Source organism: Lepidochelys olivacea, assembly GCF_965140295.1.
Source record: "Lepidochelys olivacea isolate rLepOli2 genome assembly, chromosome: 6".
NCBI classification, from domain to species: Eukaryota; Metazoa; Chordata; order Testudines; family Cheloniidae; genus Lepidochelys; species Lepidochelys olivacea.
Genome location: NC_140416.1, coordinates 9,509,554 through 9,536,264, shown reverse-complemented (window position 1 = coordinate 9,536,264; position 26,711 = coordinate 9,509,554). Strand labels below are relative to the sequence as shown.

The 26,711-nt window shown below is 43.5% G+C and overlaps 1 protein-coding gene across 2 annotated transcripts in view; it reads right to left on the bottom strand.

Annotated features, from left to right (window-relative positions):
• KDM2A (lysine demethylase 2A) overlaps window positions 1-26,711 on the bottom strand; it is an 84,396-nt gene that overhangs the window by 43,842 nt on the left and 13,843 nt on the right. Inside the window, exons 1-3 of one of the 2 annotated variants that reach the window (XM_084631076.1) lie at window positions 6,704-6,762; window positions 3,136-3,274; window positions 1,203-1,281 (exon numbers count right to left, since the gene is read on the bottom strand). In XM_084631076.1, the coding sequence (XP_084487202.1) occupies window positions 1,203-1,281; window positions 3,136-3,265 (209 nt within the window). In that variant the 5' untranslated portion in view covers window positions 3,266-3,274; window positions 6,704-6,762. Of the gene's footprint in view, window positions 1-1,202; window positions 1,282-3,135; window positions 3,275-6,703; window positions 6,763-26,711 lie in introns of those variants that run through there. The other variant, XM_084631075.1, reaches the window with a different exon arrangement.

Here is a 26,711-nt window from a genome sequence, read left to right as displayed (position 1 = left end):
TGCTTTGTATAGCGGCTCTAGGAAACGGTCAGCCTATCCTTGAGAATCACTGGGCATGTCTACACTATGGACACTATAGCCGCACAGCTCCACCTATGCCACCATCACATAGATGCTTCCTATAGCAACCCAAGGGGTTTTCCAGGCAATGTACGTAATCTGTCTCCCAGAGAGGCAGCAGCTAGATTGACAGAAGAATTTTGCCATTAACCTAGGGGTTAGGTTGGCTTAACTACAGTGCTTAGAGGTGTGATTTTTTTCACACCCCTGAGCAACGTAACTAGGTCAAACTGCAGCAGCCGGAACCCTGGGCCCTTTAAAGCATCGCCAGAGCCCTGCCGCCACTACCCCAGGGGCTCCGGCAGAGGGACTTGGGCAGCGCTTTAAAGGGCCCAGGGCAGAGCCCCTGGGGTAGCGGCAGCAGGGCTCCAGCAGTGATTTAAAGGGCCAGGAGCTCCAGCCGCTGCAGGGAGCCCCAGGCCTTTTAAAGCGCCAGCCTGGGGAAGCCAGTCTGGTATGGCGTACCGGCTTACTTTCACCTCTGGGTAATTCCCTCCACCCAAGTCAGGAAAGAGCCATGCCCAAGGAACCTACCAGACCTCGGAGCAGGGCATTTGAGCCCCACTAAGGGAGAGCGAAACCCAAGACCTATAGTGTGCTTGTTATCATATCCTGAATGGTCCTAAGCTATTGACTGGCCTCTCCCTTTAGCAAGCCAGGCAGGCAAGAGCATCTTCACTCCACTGATTAAGCCATTCTTGTAACTCTCGCCCAACTCATACTCTCTCAGACAGGGCTCATAAGCCAAGCAACTGTCTTCATTCTGTGCTGATACAGTGCCTCGCACAACGTAGTCTGGCCCACGACTGGGGATCCTAGACGCTGCATGATACAAATAAAACCACCACCCCAGATGGGCACCCAGTTAAAATGGGCACGTATGTCAAAAGCACGGTAAAAACAAGTTGGACACCGCACTGGGGCAGCTACCAGAATCTGCTTTCCCACAGTTGGACATGTGGGGGACAGTGGGACTAGATTCTGAACTGGGCACTTTTAGGAGAGCATCCACAGACACAACTTAGGATAGAAAGACCACCCTCAGATGGAAAGGCCCTGTCAGACTGCTAGGTTATTTCTCTAGTACAGTCAGTAGCCAGCTAGGCTAGAGTCACCCATCCTTCCCTATCCTCAACACTTACTTTATTCCAAGCCCATCGGAGTTCTTGAAAATCAGAGGGTCTCTCAGGCCACCCCGCTGGATGTACTCAACATTGAAGTCTGTCATGAGGTGAGAGAGAAGAGGGGATGTATTAAGGGGAGGTTGCCAGCCACAGAGATACTGGGGATATTAACCACAGAAGGGGCAGGTAGCATGAGGAGTGGAAAGAAGAACTGGGTTTAGCCACCCTCTCCTACAGAATTTAATCTCCAGGCACTATCCTAATCAGCTGTAGGCAGCCTGCCATAAGCACAAGCCAGACAGGCACAAGCAGGGCAGGGCATGTGGGGTCCTATAGCTGAGTCAGACAAACAGGAAAATAGAGTTTATCGTTTTCCAAACAAACTCAGTCAAGCAAAAGAGGCCTTAAAGAAACCAGTTAGACTTCTTCCCCCTGAGGGCTCTGCATCTAGAGCCTAGCTCACATGAGCTGAGTGAGCATCAGGGATCCTAGTTTTCCATGATTAACAACCCACCAAAACTCTGATAAAAAACACACAAAAGTCCACGTTCTTCCATGATTAAAATGAAATGCTGAACTTAGTTTCCTTAACCACAATATATTTAGGTATCAGTTGAACACAAGCTTTTAGTGATATATTTAAAATTTTTAAGCTGACAGCCCAAGTCCCGCCCATTCTCCTGATTATCTGAATTTGATTATCCGATCTGGCCCCGGTCCCAGTTAGACCGGATAATTGGAGTTCCACTATATATGTTTTTATTTTTTCACAAAATGTAAAAACTAAAGATTCTCTGTAAAAATGCAAATCCAACATTTTCCCACGGCAAACCGATTTCTAGGATCCCCGGTGATCCTAAGGCTAAGATTTTGTCTCGGTGATTTTTAGTAAAATTCACGGACAGGTCAGGGGCAATAAACAAAAATTTGTGGAAGCCATGACCTGTCTGTGACTTTTGCTGCTGCAGCTCCATGGTTTCCCCTGCCACTGGGTGGCTGGGAGCTGTGGGGTTCTCTCCCTACCTCCCCGCAAGACTGTCCCCAGTCACTGGAATCCTGAGGAGGCTGTCACCCGTCACTGGAACCCTGCAGGGGGACCCTGAAGAGGCTGTTGCCAGATCCCTACCAGGGCCCCACTGGCTGCCAGCTCCCAGGGCTGAAGCAGAAAATGTCACAGAGGTCTCTGGAAGTCATGGTTTGCAACTTCGTGACCTCTGTGACAATAACGTAGCCTTAATTATTGGTGTCACTTGCAAGCTTATATTTGCCCCTCTAACTCTCCCTTTACCCCACCCCACCCGGGTATGCAAAATTAGGGACCTGGCTCTACTCTTACTCAGTATGTTTCAGGTGGAGGTTTGCTAGGGAGCAGCTTCAAAAAGCCATTCTTAGGACTGGACTCCCATCTGCTGGCTCATTAGCCAGAGAGCTGTGTGGGGTAGAGCTGAGACTTCACTTAGCATGTTCCACTCCATGCCACTTAACAGTAGCTACAGGAGGACTTTTTTGTGGAGGTAGGGCCAAAAAGCCATATTTACTCTGATGCATGTGCTAGGAAAGCAGAGCAGCTCAGAGAGGAGAAAGAATCAAAACAGCAAGGGGAAAAGGGGTGAAGGGAGCAACTGGAAAATAAAAATAGAGGCAAATCTCTGGATTTAAATACCAGTAGTTGGGTCACCACTGATCCAACTGGCAGCTAAAGAACTCAGCAGTGAGTTTTGTCCTCTAAGGCCTTGAGCACACCGGGGGGAAGGGGGTGGGAGGGAGGAAGAGCTCCTCTCCTTCCAGAGATTATATATATGCCCTACTAGAGAAGAGGTTCTCCCTCGCACAGGAGTGAGGACTGTGGAGGACACACAATGACAGTTTGTTCACAGGGACACTTTTCCCCAGTGTTTCTCTCTAGGAACTTTGCAGTAGTATGGGTGTGGGCAGCAGAGGGGGCACAGACCTTTGCCTTCCATAAAGAGGACGAAGTTGGCATTGAATTTGTTGGTGGAGAGTTTCTCCTCCAGGTCAAATGTCCTCTTTCCTTCAATTTCATCATCCGAGATGCCATCATCTTCATAGCGCCGCCTCATTGTGCCACGCTGTGGAGAGAACGAATAGGAGGATGAGAATAGCTGTAGACAGTGCCAAGCACCCAGCTGACTTCCGTTTCCAACTGTCACAATACCCCCAAATTAGACACCTTGAAGATACTTTCCAGATTCATAAAAAAAAAATCTAGCCTGTGTTTTCAGAGGGCCTCACGTCACCAGACTGGTATTACACTGGAAATGAGCACCCCACCCTCCCAGAAAGGGGGAACAGCTATGTTAGCATGTCAACATGTCATTCCGGTATTATTCTGGGATATCTACCACTGGCTAACTGGTGCACACATTTATTACCCAGTTCCTTTTGCTCAGGGAAAATAATCAGCTATTGTGGTCAGTTCCCTGGATGCAGGCCATGCAACAGCAAGAACAGCTAAGCAACCTCTGCCCCTACTACCAGAAAGCATGCAGCTGTAACTCCATATTTGTTCCCCCCGCTGCCTATAAACTCCCGCACTTTAGGCAAGATGGGGGACAGATGGGATTAGAATCTTCACTGGCCTCAAGTGTTGACCACACCTCAACTCACAAGGAAGGGATGGGACAGTGGTTCATGTGCAGTGAGGCTAGTGCCCCCCAATTTTCACCAAGAACATTAGCTGGGCTTTACAACTCATCAATATTTTGTCTTGAGATGGGAAACAGAATTTTGTCTTTTGTACATTTAGATTCCAGCACGCCTACCACGTTATTGATTAAAACGTGCCTGCATTCTGTATGCCTAGTGTAATCTTCGGCCTTGTTGGCACAAAAAAGTAGTAACAGACAGGGAATAGGGGAGACCAGTATAAAGATGCTTCTGAGACCACAGTGCTCTGCAAGCAGGTTTACAGCACTTGGAGCAAAGGAAGTGGGATAGGTGGCAGGTGTTGAGGCTCATCCACGGGCCCTCTCTACAGGTTCAGATCTGACTCTCCACCCCAGCCAAGTGAGCTGGGAAATGAGGGAGTAAAAGCAGTAACTTGCATGGGAAGAGCAAATCCCAGAGACACAAATACCCCAGCAGGAGGCACTACCACCTCTGGACATAGAGATGATAATCAGAATAACTAGCTTAGATCCTGGACTCAATTTGCCATTTGATTTGACCTCTTTCCCCATCCTTCACACTCTCTCTGCTGCCAGCTTCACTCTCCCCAGATCCCATGATGCATTATAAAGCCAGATCATAAACACAAAACCAGAACATTTAAAGAAGCTACAACTAACTTGCCAACCATCACCCTGATCACTGTAGGTTGTATCTTTCATCCTTGTCGCCCTTCAGTCTTGTCTATTTAGACAATTCTCTTTGGTACAAGGGGAATCTTAAGGCCATATCCACAGGAGAAAGTTGCACTGGTTTAGCTTAAGGTGCACTTCTTAAACCAATTTAGCTAAAATGATGCAAAAGGATGTGGTTTAAGAGTGGATTACAGTAAAAGCTTTGTTATCCAGCATGTTGGGGGAATGGGTGGTGCAATAACTCAAAAATTCCAGTTAACTAAAAGGGAGTGAGTTTGGGTGCGGGAGGAGACTCAGGGCTGGGGCGCAGGAGGGGGTGTGGGACACGGGCTCTGGGAGGGAGTTTGGGTGCGGGAGGGGTTTCAGGGTGCCAGATCCAAGTGGCACTCCCCTCAGGCAGCTCCCTGAAAGCAGTGACTTATCTCTGCTGCTCCTAAGGGGAGGCGCAGCCAGGCAGCTCTGCACACTGCCTCCACCCACAAGCGTCACCCCCACAACTCCCATTGGTCGCGGTTCCCTGCCAATGGGAGCTGTGGAGCCAGTGCTCAGGGCAGGGCAGGAGCAGCACGAAGAGTCCCTGTGGCCGCTCCTCTGCCTAGGAGCGGCAGGGACATGTCACTTCCACACAGCCATGCAGATTTTTAATGGCCCGGTCGGCAGTGCTGACCAAAGCTGCCAGGGTCCCTTTTCGACCAGTCATTCTGGTCACAAACTGGACACCTGGCAACCCTACTGAAGATCAGAAATGAACTGCCAGATAACATTTTTACTGTATTTTGACTACCTCAACTTGCAAGTAATTTACAAGTTTGATCTAACAACATCTTCAAAAATCACTGGATTAATGTATAAAGTATTTTCTACCATCCGGCCAGAGAAATTTACCCACTGATAACACCTCATTAACTGAGCTTCGCTTTCATGAAAGCCAACACATTAGTTTGAACAATAAGGTTGTAGCCACCTTATCAGCAAGACATGCAACAACATGCAAATTATGAATGATGGTTTTAAAAATTACCTAGCTAAATATTCTACAACAACTTTTTTTTGTTCTCAAACTTGTTTACATAGTTTGTAGATGGTTAAGCGTTCAACTCCAGTGAAAGGTAACATCAGTCTTAGAAGCCACATTTCAAGAACAGATTGCAAATATGAATAGTATTCTTAATTCAACAAAAGTTTGTTTTTATTTTAATAAAATACAGTAAGATAAAGCCAGTTTACATTTAAGGCCATCTTAGGACAAATTAAGACTTTAGGAAGTCTATTTTTATTATATAGTTAGCGGTGTACAAACATGGCCAAATTAGGGTCTCAATACTAACAGTTATAAATGAAGATTTCATATTGAATAATCTTAATGTGGCAGTTTCAGAGCCATATTTTGCACACTAGCCACTGGGAATAGCACTTATTATTAGCCCCAGTAAGAATACTCTCAGTAGTTCTGCTATTGTTTTTAATAATAATACACCTAGATGTATTTGTAGGACAAGACCAATAGGCTAAATTCCCAAACTCATTGTTGGATTCTTGATCACCTGAAATCTTTAAAAGGCCGGGTATCTTTCTAAGAGATATGCTATACTTCAAACAGAAGCTATGAGCTTAATGCAGATGTTACTGGGTGAGCATCTAAGGCCTATGTTATACAGATCAGACTAGACGATCATAATTGCCCCTTCCGGCCTTAAAGGTTTTTTTTTTGGTCATCCACACATGCCTAACAGTTAAACACAGCAATTAAGAGTCCTATTCTATGCAACTTTGGTCCAGGATTTTGAGCTGTAGTGGTATGACATCTGTGGTCTTAAGTTCAAGGCTTGGTAACCAGTAGCATTTCAGGAGGCAAGAAACATTAGTGCCCGTATGCTGATTCAGGAAAGGTTTGCTTCAAGCCTAAATCTTTTGACCACACTAGCAGCTAATGTACTTTAGGAAGTTGTGCACCAGTGCAGCTGTACCACAGCTGAAAAAACAGGTACAAAGCTCCTTAGTGAAGATAAGGCCAGAGCTACACTACTGCACAGCAAAGTGCTGTGCTTTTTGCGTAAGTCTTAAAATGTTTAGAAATGCAACTCCCCTGTAAGTGAGAAGCCCTGTGATCCCACCTCCCAGCTGCAGTAAGCCTCCCATCAGGAGGGAATGCTAGGATTTGACAGTAGTCAGAAGAAGCAATAGTGACTGGCTTACCACATTGTGTTCATTGCAAGATGCACACTTGCAGCGTGCCACCTCCTGCAAGATGGGAGTGAAAGAGACCAGCTCCTTTTAACCCCTTGGGATCTGGCTCTTGTCCCCTGGGAGGGTCAAAAAGAGGAAAGCCCCAGATCAAGAAGTGAAGCATTATCCTAGTCTGTAACCGTATCACTGGAAACAAGTTCTGAGACCATACACCCTCCCCACCTCCAATGCACATATGATACATCTCTACAATGGAAGTCTGGATCCTGCCACTGAATCAGGACTGGCACAGCATCTCATTTTCCCTGCTCCCCAAGGATTTCTTTTACAGTTCTGCCCCTACCCCCGGCCTTTGCATAAGCTAAGGGAGAGAATGATTTGCCAGGATTCTTACAAAATTGGGACTTTCCTGAAAAACCAGAATGTTAGTCACTCTACATAGCAGGGGTGAAGCAGGCCAAGGGAAGTATCTATAGTCTGGCAGCCCCACAGAACCAAAACTCAGTCCAGACACTGGAAGTTTCATTTCTGCTCACTTTCTAGGAAAGCTGCATAGCTGTAGATTTTAAGGATACTGACTGGGGCACACCCAGCCCAAAACAAAGTGAAAAAATTGAGACAGCTTTATTTGTCGGGCGACCACACTGGAGATCTGTAGTGCTATTTTAAAATAATCCCTAGGTTGAAGAGAAAGTGTGAGGGTGTTAAGGAAGCCTTTCAGTTATGTTTAAAGGTTCTTTGTGCCAACAAGCAAGTCAGTTAGGCTTGATGTTTTCCCCTTCTTTATGATATTAAAGAAAACCCAAAGGTTCTCTTCTGGTTGTTACATTAGAAATTGAGATCCTATCTATAGTAGGGAATTCTAGAAATAGCTCCCTGTGGCAGTCACAACAGTTCAGCTGCACTAGTGGAAACGGAGCAAACAATGCTTCAGCGGCTTCTGGTGATTTTACCACTGTGTTGGAATGAACCTGCGTGTGAGAAGGTTTAACTAAGGGTATTTTTGTGTTTGTGGTTTCTCCCTTAATAGACTACAGGGAAGCGGACTACACAAAAAGTACTGTCAAATGTCCTTTCAGAAAACAGCCTTCCCCCCAGCATTACTTTTTACCTACATGTAACACATACTGTCCACTATTTTTATAGTAACCGTATCTCTTTAAATACAAAGACTGAAGAGACTACCAGTCCCAGCGTGCAATCCTCTATCTGAACAGAAGATGAGCATGTCGAAGCATAACAGCATGCTAGGCTCGATAGTTTATGGGCAACAGCCACATATAGAACAGGAGGGTGGAGGCAAACTGCAGTGTCAGACTGTGGGCTGCATTGGGCTTGCACTCTGCCCAACTCCAGATACATCACTAGTCCCAGATTACTGAAATGCTCACTTCAAATGCTTTGGAAAGAGATCCCACTTTTCCGATGCAGTTTCTGGTACAAACTGACAAACATTAAAAAGGCACAGGGGCATCTGTGTTGGGAGAAACAGGATTCCTGCAAACTAGTCCCAACAGAAGGAAAATCTGGTTGCCATGCCAGAAACAAGAAGGGCGTTTCAGGGCTTCCAAGATGAAGCTATACAAAAGGTAGGTAATAAAATGGACTTGACCTGAGGCATATCAAGTCAGATCATGAGTATTTTGCCTCAAGAGGCAGAGACTGAAATTCAACTTTGGTTGCAAGTGACATGATTGGCTACATAAGTTTAGTTTCTGAAGCAGTCTGCAGCAACAAGCACAGCTATTCAAGATAACTAGCAACCTCTGCTCAAGGACGGCAAAGGATTGGAATAGCAGGGAGCGTTGCAGTACAACAGAAGAGCTGCATGTGAGTAAATAAATGGAAGTTACTTGTAACCAAGTTCTTTGAGATTTGTGGCCCCATCTGTACTCTATACGTGGGTATGCACGCGCATCACGTACCTGAGACCGAAAAAAACTAGCAAATAGCGTCTGTTGGTTCACACCTGTGCCCTGGATCTCCTCGTGCTCAGCACTGAGAGCACAATGGAAGGTGCAGACTGACCACCTCTCCAGGTCCTTCTCTATGGTGAATCCAGTGATGATCTGAAGCAGAGGGGAAGGAGGATGGGTAGCAGAATACACCACACCTCAAAGAACTTCCAGGTACAGGCACATAACCTCCATTTCTTCTTTGAGTGCTGGTCCCTCTAGTTATTCCATGTGTGGGTGGCTGGCAAGCAGTACTCAAAATAGGAGGAGGGGAGTGCAAGGATGCCAGCCATATAGATGTTTGTAACACTGCCATTCCAAAGGCTGCGTCAGGAGAAGAGGCTTGAACCAAAGTGCAATGCTTAGTGAAAGCATGGATGAAATTCAAGGTTGCTGCTGTACAAATGTCCAGCATAGACACTTCCTGAAGAGTTGCTACTGAGGTCGCCTGTGCTCTAGTGGGATTCTGCAGACTACGTCTAAGATTTCCGAAGTGGTCCACACCTCCATTCAAAATTTTTTTTAGGGGTCACAAATGAAAAGAGGTTGAAAACTACTGCTCTAGTGGAAAGGTCCATCACTTGGTCCAAGGGAGGGAGATGACCCAACTGATAGCAAAGGAACAGTCAGAAACCAACTTAGTCTCTGAGCAGATATCACTTGTCCCACTGCTCGCTCTCCCATAGCAACAAAAAAGCCAGATGATTTTCTAAACAGTTTTGTTCTCTGCAGGTAGAATGCGAATGCTCACCTGACGCCGAGAGAATGAAATCTCTTCTCCTTACTTGAGGCATGAGGCTTCAGGGAAGATACCAGTGAGTTGACTGTTTATGTGGAACTCGGAAGTTACCTTCAAGATGAATTTCAGTTGGAGGCAAATGGATTCCTTCTCTTTATGTAATGCAGTGTATGTCGGGTCAGCCACGAGGGGATCCAGCTCACCCACCCTCCTGGCTGATGTAAATGGTGACCAAGAAGTGGACCTTCAGAGACAGGTGGGACATGGAGCACATGGGCAATGGTTTGAAAGTACGAGATCGAGGTTCCACTATAGCAGTGGTTTCACTACTTGTGGAAGGCAGTTACACTCTTCAGGAAGGGTCGGTCCTGGGGCCAGTTTTGTTCAATATCTTCATAAATGATCTGGAGGATGGTGTGGATTGCACTCTCAGCAAATTTGCGGATGATACTAAACTGGGAGGAGTGGTAGATACGCTGGAGGGGAGGGATAGGATACAGAAAGACAGACAAATTGGAGGATTGGGCCAAAAGAAATCTGATGAGGTTCAATAAGGATAAGTGCAGGGTCCTGCACTTGGGACGGAAGAACCCAATGCACAGCTACAGACTAGGGACCGAATGGCTAGGCAGCAGTTCTGCGGAAAAGGACCTAGGGGTGACAGTGGACAAGAAGCTGGATATGAGTCAGCAGTGTGCCCTTGTTGCCAAGAAGGCCAATGGCATTTTGGGATGTATAAGTAGGGGCATAGCGAGCAGATCGAGGGACGTGATCGTTCCCCTCTATTCGACATTGGTGAGGCCTCATCTGGAGTACTGTGTCCAGTTTTGGGCCCCACACTTCAAGAAGGATGTGGATAAATTGGAGAGAGTCCAGCGAAGGGCAACAAAAATGATTAGGGGACTGGAACACATGACTTATGAGGAGAGGCTGAGGGAGCTGGGATTGTTTAGCCTGCAGAAGAGAAGAATGAGGGGGGATTTGATAGCTGCTTTCAACTACCTGAAAGGGGGTTCCAAAGAGGATGGCTCTAGACTGTTCTCAATGGTAGCAGATGACAGAACGAGGAGTAATGGTCTCAAGTTGCAGTGGGGGAGGTTTAGATTGGATATTAGGAAAAACTTTTTCACTAAGAGGGTGGTGAAACACTGGAATGCGTTACCTAGGGAGGTGGCAGAATCTCCTTCCTTAGAGGTTTTTAAGGTCAGGCTTGACAAAGCCCTGGCTGGGATGATTTAACTGGGAATTGGTCCTGCTTTGAGCAGGGGGTTGGACTAGATGACCTTCTGGGGTCCCTTCCAACCCTGATATTCTATGATTCTATGAATCTGGTTATTACTGGATGAGTAAAAGTAGAATAACCATCTACTGAAGGAGGGAATACACTAATTGTTGCTAGGTGAAGCTGCAGTGACCTAATAAAAAGACGCAACATCTTGAGAGCGAGGAGGTAGTCTAAAATAGCAGGAATACCTGCTGCCCTTGATAACTGGTTCTGTTGCAACAGGTAAAGAAACACCTCAATTTGACTAAACATTTTCTGGCAGAGAGAAAAGGTAGGTGAAGTAATATCTTCTATTGGACCTATTTCTGTTGGTGAAAGAGGAAGGTTTTTGAACTACATAGAGCTCTTCTTCAGATCTGGGAAACCTGAGTACATTTCTCAGACCTAAAGAATAGCTCCGTGTAGCTCAAAAGCTTTCAGAAAGCTTCAAAAGCAACAGAAGTTGGTCCAACAGAAGATATTATCTCACCCACCTTGTCTCCCTAACACCCTAGGACCAACACAGCTACAACATTGCAAACAAAATTTTCTGGTAGTTTTCCCTGCTGTAATTAAGAAGAGTCTGAATGGCCATTGAACACAAAACACTCTTGATATTAGGATGGGAGTCAGACCTAGCTGTGAGCGAAGAGAGTTTGGGTTGGGATGTCTGATTCCACAGCTCTTGAGTTAGCAGGTCTGATAAGGACAGAATGTGGGTGGGTTGACAGGTTGACATTTGTAGAAGGTCTGGAAATCAGCATGGTCTGTGCCAACAGGGTGCACGGAGAATGACTCATTCTTCATGGTGACGAATCATCCATAGAACCTGGGGTTGTAGTGGGATGGAAGGAAAAGCATACTTCAAGTGGCTAGTCCAGTACAGTAGAAGAGCATTGCCCCTGGAGTCCTGACCCCATGCTGCTCTGAAATAATACAAAGTGAACTTCTTGTTCATGAACAGGTCCAAGATGGCGTACTACACTGAGTGAATATATTGTTCAATAATGAATTCTGCAACTCCCACTCATGATCCATGGCAAAATGCCTGATGAGGTTGTCTGCCAACAAGTTCTGAGTGCCTGGGAGGTATGTCAAAGAAATTGAGGTGGCTCTGGATACACCAGTGCCATCAATTGCTGATCTCTATGTACAGTGGGAGGGATTTTCCCCCTTTGTTTACACAGAAGATGACTGTCACGTAGCCGGATATTATCCGGACATGACAGGATCATGTGAATGGGAGGAATGCATTGTAGGCCTGTCTGACTGCTCTTAGTTTCAGGAGATTGATGTACATCATGGCCTCCAAAGGTATCCAAGTACTTTGTGCTGTGTGACTGCCCATGCAGGTTCCCCAGTCTGTGAAGGATGCATCCGTGATTATTGTCATATTAGGTGTGGGAACTAGGACAGGGACTCCAATGCCCAAGTGTTCTGGGTTGTCCACCTGGTGAGTGAAGCCTTGACACTGGACAAGGATTGTTACGATGAACGGTTTCAGAGTAACAGCTGTGTTAGTCTGTATTCACAAAAAGAAAAGGAGTACTTGTGGCACCTTAGAGACTAACCAATTTATTTGAGCATTAGTTTCGTGAGCTACAGCTCACTTCATCGGATGCTTCACGAAAGCTAATGCTCAAATAAATTGGTTAGTCTCTAAGGTGCCACAAGTACTCCTTTTCTTGTCACAATGAAGTTCATGTTGTGTCTGGCATATACACCGACAGGAGACAAGGCTCCAGACAAAGGAGATGTAGCCGGGTGAATGGCTTTATGTAGGTTCAGGTGGCCATGTGGCATAGCCAAGGAAGACAGACCCAGACTGTTATCCAGGGTTGTGAGTGACTTTAGTTTATCAGGTTTCAGAGTAGCAGCTGAGATAGTCTGTATCCGCAAAAAGAACAGGAGTACTTGTGGCACCTTAGAGACTAAAAAATTTATCTGAGCATAAGCTTTTGTGGGCTACAGCCCACTTCATCGGATGCATAGAATGGAACATCTATGTAAGAAGATTGTGTATGTATATATATATACATACACACACAGAGAACATGAAAAGGTGGAAGCAGCCATACCAACTGTAAGAGGCTAATTAATTAAAATGAGCTATTATCAGCAGGAGAAACTTTTGTAGTGATAATCAAGATGGCCCATTTAGACAGTTGATAAGAAGGTGTGAGAATACTTAACATGGGGAAACAGATTCAATATGTGTAATGACCCAGCCACTCCCAGTCTCTATTCAAACCCAGGTTATCTCGTTTGCATATTAATTCAAGCTCAGCAGTTTCTCAGTGGAGTCCGTTTTTTGAAGCTTTTCTGTTGCAAAATTGCCACCTTTAAGTCTGTTACTGAGTGGCCAGAGAGGTTGAAGTGTTCTCCTACTGGTTTCTGAATGTTATGATTCCTGATGTCAGATTTGTGTCCATTTATTCTTTTGCGTAGAGACTGTCCGGTTTGGCCAATGTACATGACAGAGGGGCATTGCTGGCACATGATGGCATATATCACATTGGTAGATGTAAAGGTGAAGGAGCCCCTGATGGCGTGGCTAATGTGATTAGGTCCTAAGGTGTCACTTGAATAAATACGTGGACAGAGTTGGCATCGGGCTTTGTTGCAAGGACAGATTCCTGAGTTAGTGTTTCTGCATATTGGCTGACCCAACGTGATTTAGATAGTGTGAACTAAAGTCTAGTCCAGACTAGGATTTAAAAGGTGTGATGTTAGATCGAGTTACCTACTTTGATCTAAAACTATAGTCAAATAATAAAATTTTACAGGTTGTCAACACACTCAAGTTATACACTTTATACTGGTGTAGTTCAACTGATATAACCCCTAGTGCAGATGCAGTTGTACAACTACAAAGGTGCTTATGTTGGTACAGCTTATTCCCATGAAGAAAGTGGAATAAGTTATATTGACAGAAAGGTACCTTAGACTAATGTAACTGCATCCACACCAGGGTGCTGGACCTGTATAACTGTTTTGATAAAAAAGTCACACTCAACTAAAGTAGTCATGCTGCTACAAGAACTGTATTTAGACCATGCTACATACTATGCTAAAGATATTAAAAAGCCTAAACTCAACCAGTTTTGTATATTCTAGAATACAATTGCTTTGTGTTGACTAGAGTTTTAGGTGTTAATTACACTGAGTTGAGTAACTCCACCACACCTTTAAATCTTAATCTAGACAAGGTCTAAGTGTTTATACCTTATCAAACAGGGTCAACTACAAAGGGCTCAGACTCCATTTACCAGGATAATGAAGCAGAACAAAGTATTTTTCTTCAAGTAGGCAATTTCCCCCACTCCTGTTTTCACACCAATATAGACTCTTCAGGAGCTCCTCACCACTGGCACAGCCACTTCCCAGGTAGATCACAGAAAAGCCCTCCTGTTTTTACTTAACTAGTAAGGGATCTAGTTGTTTCAAAATGGTTTGAGGGAAATAATTGTTTTTCTTTGACAGACTGGAATTGTACATAGTCCAATTCTACTATTTTGTTAACATAAATTATCTTACAAACCCTGAGATTTACTTTGCCTGTAAATTCTTTGAGGCAGGAACAGTGTTTGTTACGGGTTTGTACAACATCTAGCACAATGGGGTCCTCACCCATGACTGGAACTCCTAATCACTACCACAATACAAACAGCTATTCACTGTCAAGTTACAAGAAGCCTCTCATGCACACAGTAGGACAACACCACAGCACTTTCACTTCATTGTCATCTCATGAGTAAGGAAGAGGAAGACACTTAGGTGCATTTGTGGAGGGGGAGCAAGGAAAGAATCCGACTGCTAAGACAACTATGGTCATTAATTGCAGCGATAATCAGAACTACCTCAAATACAACCTGAATCTTAGTTATTTTTAGGCATCTATCACAGTAATATTTACTGGATGCACTGAATTATTTACAGCAGACTTCTCTCCTAGAGTTTGCAGTATTCCTCCGTGCAACTAAACAGTTTGTTATTGTCTTCTCTTCTCCCTCTGGGATTTTTTTCAGCTGATGACAATCTGGGATATTTATTGATCCCCCTCCCCTGGATCAGGTCTGCAGAATGGAATTGTTGCTTAGTCAGCTTCCAACTTGTTCCTGGTAAGCTTGGAAGACTCTGTGCAGTGACCTTTATGCAAAAACTATTTTCACCCTGATACTATTCTGATCCTCGCCTGCCTAACCAGATAATTACTATACACTTACATAACTGGACAACAGTTAATAATTGCAAGGCAATTTTAAAAGTGGGAGGGGCAAGAAAAGGCAGGTACACAAGATACTGACAGACCAACACCATAGTTAAACCTCTGCTCTAGCATGTACTTAGTATTAGTTGAACAGACCCTTTTTCAAGGGGAAGGAGGCTGCCCAGATGTTGTTTATTTGCAGGACCAGCCTGCACTGTACACCCTGCACCCCAAACCAAGATATGGCAGGCAGTGAATAAGGAGACATCAGGCTGTGACCTGATCTGTTTTTGAATATACCTCAGCAGATTTCTCCATTTTAAACTGAAGTTCTTGGCCCAGCTGCCTTTGCTGTGGGCATCTGTGTATTGCTTGCCAGCCCCAGGGTGGATAAAAATCAATGATTTTTTAAAAACCAAAAAAAAAAAAAAAAAAGGATTTAAATTGGATTTTTTTTTGATAAAATGCTTTTTGAGAAAAAAAGATAAAGATCATTATAGCTCAAAGATATCTCATCATGGAATAGGGATTATAAATTCTAATTCTATAGTATGAGACAATATATTCATTTAATGTTTAAAAAAGTTTTGTAAATGTGTTCCAGTAGTTCATGGATTAGGGACCCAATCTTCTGAGGTTCCAGGGGTTTCTGTATAGATTATTTAGGCTAATCTGTCTATCTACCCAATGGGACTCAATGGTCAGTCTAGAAGATACCATCAGAGATGCTTAGTTTTGCAGTTCTCAAACTGTGGATTTGGATCTCCGGAGATAACACGCTTGTTAACAGCAAAAGTGTTTTAAAATAAATATAGAGAGAGGTGAGAAACAACAGACCTAAGCCCTATTGTCCCTCTGCAAATTTGTGCACACAGAGTCAATCCCTTACCTCTCTCTGAAAGTGCAAAGTTTCAAAAAGTTCAATGAATAGAAGATTGTTGGGGGCAGAATAGATCTGGACAAGGAGAAGAAGAAGTCTGCAGATAAATGTGAGAAGGGAGGGACAGACAGTAGAAACAAAAGTGAAACTGTTTGCGCAGCATATTTCAGAAGCCTTGAGGTCTTTTGAGTGTAGCCTTCACTGATTTGAGATCTACCATACTATCTCTCACCAGAAGGGAAAACCTATAATGGCAGCAGGCGGTAAAAGAGACCCAGTTTGGGAATATTTTAATGAAGTTCCTCAACCTGTGCAAAATGCATGCGTGCAAAATACAAACAGTGCAACAAAGAAATGCAAGGCCTGGTTGCCTGAATGAAACATCTTGAGAAGTGTTCCTTCTCAGGAGGAAGATGCATTGAAGATGATGAAAGGAACATGTCAGAACATGCAAGATCTTCAGGTTGGTAAACTTTTTTATTTCATACTTCTTTCTTAAGGACTGTCTTCCTTCCTTCTGGACTATTCTTGAATTCTCATGTTTGAGCAAAAAATATAGTTGTTACTCTATGGTACTACCATTTTAGATGCAGTTGTGATAAAAAATAAATAGCTGAAATAGGCAGATCTTCCTTTTATAATTTCACCTTTAAAGTAGTACTTAGTGTCAGTGAATGCAATGAGTAATACTAAATGAGCAATATGGTGGTAATAGTTAAATAACTGCATTGACTTATTTTGTTTAGGAGACTCCATCCTCAACATACAGGATTCTGAAGACTATCCACCTTCAAGATCACCATCGTTTTCTATAGTTTCAGAGTTACCTGCCAATGATAGTATTTCAATCACATCATGTATGTCACATAGCCACAGTTTATAACCTGGAGCAAAAAGAAAAAAAAATCTGTCATCCAGAAAAAAAAAAAAGATGGGAGTTTGTGATAAAAACCAGCAGATTACAAAAAGAGGTAATTGATGAAAAAATTGCCCAGTTTGTTTATGCAACAAACTCTCCTTTCCGTATGATTGAGAACCCACACTTCATTAACATGGTACAGTCATTAAGACCAGGATACAGTCCACCCAATAGAACAGATGTCACAGACAAATTGCTGGATAAAGTGTACGAAAGAGAAATTGAGCAGTGTGCAAAAGGTCTAGAGGGTGAAATTGTTAACCTGAGTCTTGATGGGTGGAGCAATGTCCACAATGATCCTGTTGTATGTGCTTGTGTGACAACAGAAGAAGGGAATCTCTTCCTTACAGAAACAATTGATACATCAGGAAACGCACACAGCAGAATACTTACAAGAAGTAGCAGTAAAAGCTATAACAAACTAAAAACAATTTCAAAATGTCTAGTATGCAGCTTGGTCAGACACAATGCTGCATATGTATCCAAAATGAGAAGAAATTTAGAAGAGTGTGACGAGAGTCCCAAGCTAATAACGTACGGTTGCAGTGCTCATTTGATGCACCCCCAAGTCAAAGACTTCAGTGTTCCAGAAATAAAGGCTAATGTTGAAATTGCAAAATACTTCCATAACAACCACTTTGCAGCAGCTGCTCTGAAAAAAGTCTGAGGAACCCATAATACATGCGATGGAACTAAGTAGTGAAATGTTCTGAGCACTATATCAAGAACTGGCCTAATCTGATGACAGTTTGTGAACAAAATCATGAAAAAAATAGAGGGCACTGTCACAACCGAAGTTCTCACCATTGGGCTTAAGAGAAATGTTGAACACATGCTGAGTACCTTGAAGCCTATTTCTGTAGCCTTGAACAAAATGCAGGGAAACAGCGGTTTTATTGCTGACACTCTTGAAATTTGGAAGGAACTGAGTGAGATCATAAAAAGAGAAATATGCAATGACAGAGTTAAATTACAAGCATTAAAAAATGAATAGGACAAGCACTATCTCCAGATCATTTTCTTGCAGATATTCTCAATACTCAGTACCAGAGTCAAACTTAACTGCTGAAGGGAGGTGGTAGAATCTCCTTCCTTAGAAGTTTTTAAGGTCTTGGCTGGGATGATTTAATTGGGGATTGGTCCTGCTTTGAGCAGGGGGTTGGACTAGATGACCTCCTGAGGTCCCTTCCAACCCTGATATTCTATGATTCTAAGAAGAGGAGTTGGCTATAACATGGACATCCAGCAATCATCCCTCCATAATGCTAACTATAATAAACTTCAGAGCAAAGGGTGAACCATTCAAGAAATGGATGTTTACTGATGCTTTAAAGAAAGTCACACCAGTGAACTGGTAGAAGTCACTTAAGCACTTGGATTCAGAGACTGTTGACGTGATAATCTCACTTTTAACAGCAATAGCTTCTTCTGCCGGTGTAGAAAGAGTATTTTCTTCTTTTGGACTAATTCATTCCAAATTGAGAAACTGTTTGGGACCTGAAAAAGCAGGAAAGCTTGTTTTTCCTTTTCCAGATTATGAACAAACAGGAAAATAAAGGTGAAGACGACTGAGTTAGCTGCAGAAGCCAATATTTTAAGTTTCTCATGTTGATTTTTTAAAAAAATATTTAACTATTTTAGTTAATTTAAAAAAAAAACGTGATTTTAAAAACACTTGGTTTAAATTCAAAAATTCATATGCTTATTTTGTTAAAATATTATATGTTTGCTGTTGAAGAAAAAAAAATCCAGAATACATAATGTTGTTTTAGTTAACTAAAACAAATTAAATGTCTGTCTGGTGATGTTCTCCTCCTAAAACAGCATGGCAAGAAAATCCTCCAAATATTAATGATTAACCTGTTGAATTGGAGATAGTTCACCTCCCAGTGACTTCATAAATATCCGCTTCAATTACCTTTCATAAATGAAATAACCAATTACTCTTTTTCTGATATAGCTGTAAAATTAATCTGAAAAGTTTTCAAAATAAATCACTTTAAAAATGTAGTGTGTACGTTCTAAAAATGAAACCTACATCTCTGAGTTGTGAAGAATATGTATTAAGGTTAGAATAACCAACAAGAATGCACTTTTATGTAGAAATCCATGATTAAATTGAGTCTTCCTGACTAGTGATTTAAATCAAATCCACCCTGGCCAGCCCACTTCTTTGCTTGAGCACAACAGAGCACAGCAGAGACTGGATGCTCCAAATCTTGAATCAGATAAAACTTTCCTACGCATTCGGTGCTCTGCTGTTTGGAGTATTTGACTCCATTGGCGGTCAGAATCCTCACAATTTACTAGGGAGGCCAATTTTTTAATGGGACAAAGATGCATGTTTATGGTACAATGGCGGACAGGCACGCTAGAAGCCATTGCATAAGAAGGGCAAAGCTAGGGAATTCAGGAACCCCTCATGACATACCCCCTCAATCCAATCTTCTAATCACCTTTTTACACTGAGCAACCCAGCTAAATCCACCCAGCCAATAAAATTATGTCCTATTGTCACTTCCCCTCCATGTCTACTGAACTCTCTCCAGCCCCCTGCCTTACATAGATGACTCACTTCTTCACACCACACACCTCTCCAGCAATGGCAAGATTCCTGCTCTCATCACCCACCAAGTTGTCAGTTATTCCACTTCCCATCCCACAATATTACTCACAACAGGCAGCTTAGGATCCCATGTGCATATTTTTGCATAAGGTGCCCCCAAATCTAAGACATTCTACACGTATAGATTGTAGAAACCACACACCAAAGAGCTCTCAATGACTAGGGAGCAAGAGAACTTCACTGGTTAGGCATGTTGCCTATGGCTGCCACATTACCTTGACATTTAACAGATCTCAGCACCAAGTGAGGATAGCTGTAAAAGTATTTCAGTAATGTTAGCACAATAGTATCTGAGTGTTCTTCATACTAATGAGCACTCATGTAATGAGGGGCTGGACTGAAGCCCAACAAAGCAGCTCTCACTGCAGAAGAGCCCAAGCCTGAACCAGTTAGAGGAGGATAAATAATGGCAATTACACATTATTTTCCATTCATCCCAACACTCAGAAGCCAGTGATCACCTCTTAGATACCTTCTACATGTCCCTTCCCCATTTATTCCTAGAGGTAACATACTCTAAAGAAATTAAAAGCATGGATCGTACTTCTACACAGATAATACAACTCTGCAGCTCTCCCTACTCACGCTGATCCTTCCACCTCCCATCTAATCTCCTTAAGGATGGCATGGCTGAGGCTTATACCTGTCTGCACAATGGAATTCTCCAGACTCTACTTCCTTTGATACCCACATCACTCCTCTGCAGGCTACTTCTGCCTTCCAAGAGTCAGACCCATCTCTAATATGGAAGAGAATTGAAAATCTAGATTTTGAAACAAATTATGAATTGTGTTCTTTTAAATACAAGGTCACATTTAAAAACAGATCAAGCTTGCCCAACCCACCTCATGTTTTAGGAATGAAGCCAGTGAACACGACAATGCTTTAGTTGCTTCCTGCCTTATTTGTTGCAATTTCCTCCATGACCTTCCTAAATCTCTGCTTTTGAAACTTCAGGGGGCCCAGAATGCTGCCCCCAAGTTCTCTCCATCATAGGAAGCAGCAGCACAACATGCATCTCTCTCCCCCACTTCCCTAGCTTATCTTCTGCTTTCAGCTGAGAACTGCTCTCCTGGTTTGAAACTCTACACAAACTTGTTCCATGAACTTCCCTACTCTCTCCCTTCCCCATACACCCTCACAATCTGCATTTCTCTAATCTTCATATCTCCTTTCCACAAAAGGAATTTTTCATTCATGTGTGCATACTTTTCTGAACTCTCTCCATCAAAACTAAACTACACACACACACATACACACACACATATATATATTTATTTTACACATACACACACACACCCCACCACACCTCTACATCACACCTCTACCTTCACATGATATTTACAGGTAAACATGCATGAAAACTAGTAGCTGTTTCTTTGTTCAAAAACATCCTCATTAGCCATGCACACCCCTGTTCACCTCTTTTCATTTTCACCTCTCTAACTAAATTTGGATCTTTCTAATGTACTTTGGCATCCATACATCCCCTAAATATTTGTAGATTTAAACTCAAGCCCTCTGATGAGGCAAAGTAGTATTATCTATAAAAATAGGAAACTGAGGCAGAGATTAAGCAACTTGCTCAAGATTGAAATGCCACAGAATTTTTGTGCAAAAATTAAACCCAGATCTCCCAAGTCTTAGTTAACCTTAACCACAAGACCATTTTTACTCCATCTCTAACCCTTCCCTCAGCTCCTCCACAATTTACCTCCACCCACTATTCCTTGATCACAATCACCTGCATGCTAGAGCCTAACCAACACTACATCGTGTTGCCAGCTTTGGTGGAGGACAGTATAGTGGTCCAAACACTCTTTATTCTTTCCAGCATTAGTGCTTTCATAATTTCAGCTCTGCTTTTCCTAAACTCCATTTCTGTTCATCTTCTCCTTCCTTAGCTGTAGGAATAGTTGCACCCAATTCTGCAAGACATGTGCTACTACGTCTCTTGCTGCAAAAGGGTGTGTGAAGGACCTTACACAGCTGAATTGTGCGTTGTAAGGTTAATAATATCCTGATTCCCCGTGGCAATTTGGCTCAACCAAAACTGCTGGAACCTTGAGGGAATTTATTAATACAGCAGTGTTGTGTTACCTACTGTCCAACTTGAAGGTTTCAAACCTTAGCATAAAAAATCATGCAACCCTCCATACAAGTGACCCTAGATACACTCTGCCAACTACTGCATAGATCTGAATGCCGACCTTAATCTGGAGTGCAGCCTGAAACTGGGAGAGAGAGGTGGCTAATTTTAGTAGCACAACCCATCCTCCAAAGAAGGGTTTCTGGAGAGAAAGCCATATTAAACTAACCCTGACACTGGTGGGTTTCACATGAAGAATCCTTGAACTAATCCAGCAGATTTTTTCCCCAAGGTCTAATATTACTACTTATTGCTTTATGCTTTCAAAGCCCCTATACAAGCTAACTAGCATTTCATATATTAGGTGTTTATCCAGAATAGGATAGCCTCAAGTACCAGGCTCATGATTTAGCAGGAATCTAGTCAGAACCTGGAGACCTTCCAGGGTTTAAAGTTTCAGGAGGGATTCCTATCACAAGCAGGGCTGGCACAGGTTCAGAGTAAGTGGGGAGGAGAGCGTGTGGTTTGTATGTTTTCTGGGGGATTTATAGTTGATAGTGCCAAGGAGTAGCTAGACAATTCAGTGAGAGGGGCATACAGTCAGGCTCTTCAACACCCACAGGCTGAAGAAGACTTCAGCAGCTGTTTACACAATGTGTACTGATGGGCAACACTGTTTAACTCTAGGACCCATGATGAGTTTGGCCAAGTCAAAGACAGGTTCTTGGCAGCTGCCCCGGACACAGGAATGCTGTTCCCAACAAGGAACGTGGCAGTGCCATCCTCTGCACAAGCTGCTGGTTACATTGTACTTTACACCCTCTTCCATAATGTCGCCCAGTTCCTGATTGGCTTATCACTTCAGAAACAATATTCTGCCTAAGAAAATAAGGTCACTCACTCACTAGAACCTGCTCCCTTTACTGTGAGGTTTTTTTGCTTTTGCTTACATTTGACAGCTTAAGTTTAAGTGAACCATGAAAGACTGCCCTGGAGATGATGTCCTCTAGTAGCAGGACAGGTAACACAAGCTTATTCCATAATACCCCACCAATATGCCTCAGCCTACCACAGTAGTTAAATATTAATTGGCAGTGCTACCAAACAAGGGCTGAGAAACCAGACTGCCAAAAAACGAGTGACAGCATACTGGAGTTGAGACAGAAATTCAGCATGGATGCTATCAGAGCTAGACGAGGACTCACTGAGGCTTTGTCTACAATGGAAGCTGAACAACAATACAGACTAACATGGCCGCTACTCTGAAACAAAAGTTTTGGCATTCAGTGGTGTGAAAAAAAACACACACACACCCCCAAGCAACAAAAGTTTTGCCAACAAAAAGTGCCAATGTGAACAGTGCTTTGTTGGCAGGCGTGCTCACCTACTGACAAAGCTACCGCCGCTGTAGTGGTACAGTCATGCCGCTACAAGGTGCGTAGTGTAGACAAAGCCTAAGAATCATAGAATACCAGGGTTGGAAGGGACCTCAGAAAGTCCTCTAGTCCAACCCCCTGCTCAAAGCAGATCCCCAGATCCCTAAATGGTCCCCTCAAGACTGAACTCATAACCCTGGGTTTAGCAGGCCAATACTCAAACCACTGAGCTATCCCTCCCCTACGTCTATACTACAGAAAAACAACACCCCCTGACTGACAAAAGTTTTGCCGACAACAATGCTAGTGTAGATAAAGCCTCAGTCTCTGTGGTGTAAGTTTTGGATATAGTATCCTTCTGACTGCTCAGTGTATGTTAAAGGCATCGCTTTGATTCAATCTTCTTCATTCTTCTGTAGTAGATGGAACACAATCCATTTCACGCCATCACACCCCAACCAGAAAGAGTCCAAGTAAGCTATAGCATCAGTACTCTTCCCCTCTCCCAGAGTATCCCCAGTATACACACTACCCACTAGACCCAACCAATAGCATGTTGGCTCTTATTCTATACTGGTGACAAAGCACCTTAAGAGTGGACAGACAGACCTCTCCAAATAAACCAGAAGGGAAGTAAAAATATGTAAGCTTAAATTACTCTGCCTGTCCTCTCTCATGACACCTTGATAATTTTAAGTTGCAATGCTCTCAAATCTCACAAGCTAGACAAGGCTGGACCAGGACAGTATTTGCTGAAAGATGTCAACAGCATGGGAAAATTTAGGTTGCCGTTCCCTCCAAATCAATGCCATCTATTAGACAAGACATCCCAAGGCCCTTACCACTTCTGCTTCAAGGGCCCATCCATGGTGCTTTTTAACTTAAGTAGGGGAACTAACCTCAGTGTCCTTTTCAAATTCAAATTACATGAATATGGCCAGTTGGAGCCCTTCAGATTCCCCCCACGTGGAATGAGAATCTCACTCTCATTGCCTTATGCATTGTGTTACCATGTAGCTGTCATGTTCTATCCCAGAAGTAGCTGCATTTTATCTTTAGGTGAAGCATTCACTATACATCACTTTGTTACTTCACAAGGTATTAAGCAGATTAGTGAGCATTTATAAAGCACTTGGAAACACTCAGGTGAAACATGCTAGAGAAGTTATGGTAGTTAAATACTCAAGCTACACACTTCTCAGCCCTCTCCTCTCCACTTATAGCTGCTAAAACCTTCCAGTGCTAGCTCCTGTACCTGACACCCAGAAGCACATCCATCAGAAGCTAGCTGCAGGGAGGTAGGATTGCATGAGAATAGAGGAAGGTGGGGCATATTGTGATTTATTCTAATCAACAGTTAAATTCAGCAGCTTCCTGATCTGATGCCTAGGACCTTGTACCTTGCCTCCTCTTCTCCCAAACCCTCAGGAGACTGGCTGTTGAGTAAAAACAGTACAATTTCTCCAGTCTGTACCCAATCTTTAGGATCAGCAGCAGTAAAAACCACAGGCACTTATTACACTGTGCATGTCTACACAGCAATTAAACACCTATGACTGGCCCATGTCGGCTGACTCAGGCTCATGGAACTTGGGCTATGGGGCTGTAAAACTGCCGTGTAGATGCTTAGGCTTGAGCCCAAGCCCTGGGATCCCCCTCCCCTCTCCCAGGGCCCCAGAGCCAGGGCTCAAGCCCAAGCCTAGACATCTACACTGAAATTTTACAGCCTCAAGAGCCCAAGTCAGCTGATCTGGGCCAGCTGCAGGTGTTTAATTGCAGTGTAGACATACCCCTTTTGGCTGTCTCTTTACCACCAAAAAAGGGCGTAAGCTACCCTGCTGCAAAATCCTAGTGGGGATAAGACACAGATAGTTTTTATTGTGATACAGCTGGGTGAAGTGTTAGTACTGACCTTGCTTAACTATGTCACAGTAAAAACTGCCTGCATCTCGTCTCCATTAGTATTTTATAGTGGGATAGCTAACACACGTTTGTTTTTTAACAGCTTGATAACTACCTATTTTGGCAGTGAAGAGACAGCCTGAATTCTGCATCCTCCCCGGTGCACAACTTGTGCAGATGTGTAACAAAGAAAGACACCTCTCCGTAAAACTTCTATTCAGTTTAAAGAACCTGTGTCTGACAGAACTGAGTGAAGGAGGATCAACACCAGTTATTTACTACCATACTGTAACCTGTAGCACATTTCACAACTCCATACTTCAATCCAGTTTGTTTTAGTTAAGCTCCTGGTGTCTCCACCAAGATTCAGAGTCCCCACACAGAGAGCTCACGCTGTTTACTGCAAGTACTGTTTCTACAGCAACAGAGATAAGCAGAGCATAAAGGTACCAACACTGCGCTTATTCAGTTCTCTTTTAGGGAACACCTGCACAAAATTTGAACAGGTATAGTCCTCTCTAAGAGAGGCCTTCAGAGCTGAAGGTGAGAGAAATCCAATCAAGTGTACTCAGAATCTTTTCCTGCTGCCTATACACATTACTCCCTCTCTCCTTGATGATCAAGTCACATGCTAGGTTTCATCCAAGTTTCTCAGAGCCAACTGAAGTATTGACAAAAGTGCTATGAGCAATGTGTGCTGGTAGCCTGTGGGCTGCTATGGAACCTCTCCCTTTTCCACCACTGTTTTCAAAGGTCTCCTTGTTCACAGTTGCAGGGGTAGAGCTAAAAGGTAGATCTGGAGTAGACACCAACCTAAAGGAATTTCTATGAGCCTACCTTTATGCTTTCTGTATGCCCTGGATTAAGCCACACCAGAGTAAACCCTCATTTGATTACAGTATGTGAATTGCCTTAATGTAGACATGGCTTAAGTGTTTCCCCCATTGGCTTCCACAAGAGGTGTCAGCCTGAGCAGAGAGTTTAGGTTTCCCACCACAGCAAGGTAGGAGACTAGGAACCTCCATCAACAGAGCAGATACAAACTTGGAAGCATCAAAGCATGCTTATGAGTGAACACATGCCACCCTGCAACTACACCTCTACCATGAATCAGACAGAGCATGTCTAGGGTGAAGGGAGCTCTCAGTTCCTAAGGACAATCTAGATCTTGGCATCTCTGCTGAGATGGAACCCCACTGTGGTGGTAGTTTTAGGTTTCATTTATAGACACACTCATTGTGCGAGTACCTCATATAGAGGTGTTTAGGACAAATCCATTAGTATTCCCATTTTCCAGATGGTAAGATTGAGGTACAAAGAAATTCAGTAACTTGCCTATAGTCAAACAAGAGGTCGCTGGCAGAAGTTATCAACAGAACTAGATCTCCGGTGTTGCAGACCAGTACCTTAACCAGCCATCTTTCCTCTCAATATAACTACTGCTTCACAAGGAACTGGACTAAGACTGACTCATGTCTCAGACCATTGAACAGTTGTGGGAGGTAACCACTTTCAGACACTACCAAGTTGGAACTGAAAGACATGAGAAAAAAGTTCCATATCCCATTTCCAAATACTTGTGCCATTCTCTGAATGCTCCCCCCAAAGGCCGACAAAAGTCCACATTTGTTCATTATGTGCATCACCTTTTGACTCCAGCTGATTCTCTTGATCCATTCAAACTCATTCTCCCTCAAACCTATTTAGCATTAGGGTGCCTGTTTCCTATTCCCATCTTCCTTCTCTAAAGTATTGAGAATGGGCAAATATCAGAGGCTGGAGAGACTCCAGCCAGCAGGGGCAGAAGCAGCCAAAGCAGTGACCTTTGGACTTTCAGAGAACTGTCTACAGTTTTGACTGGACTTTCTCTGTCCTGTGCTGATTGGCTGTTTGCTCCAACGTTTCCACTCCTGCTCCCTCACAGTCTCTTCCCCTCAGCTTCACCTCCACAGTGTCCTCTTATCCTCTTCTCTCCTGCCCTGTCCCCTTCTGCCTTTTGTTTTCTTTAGCCCCAGAGTTAGTTTTTTGGGATATCTTTAACCGAGCCTCATATCAAC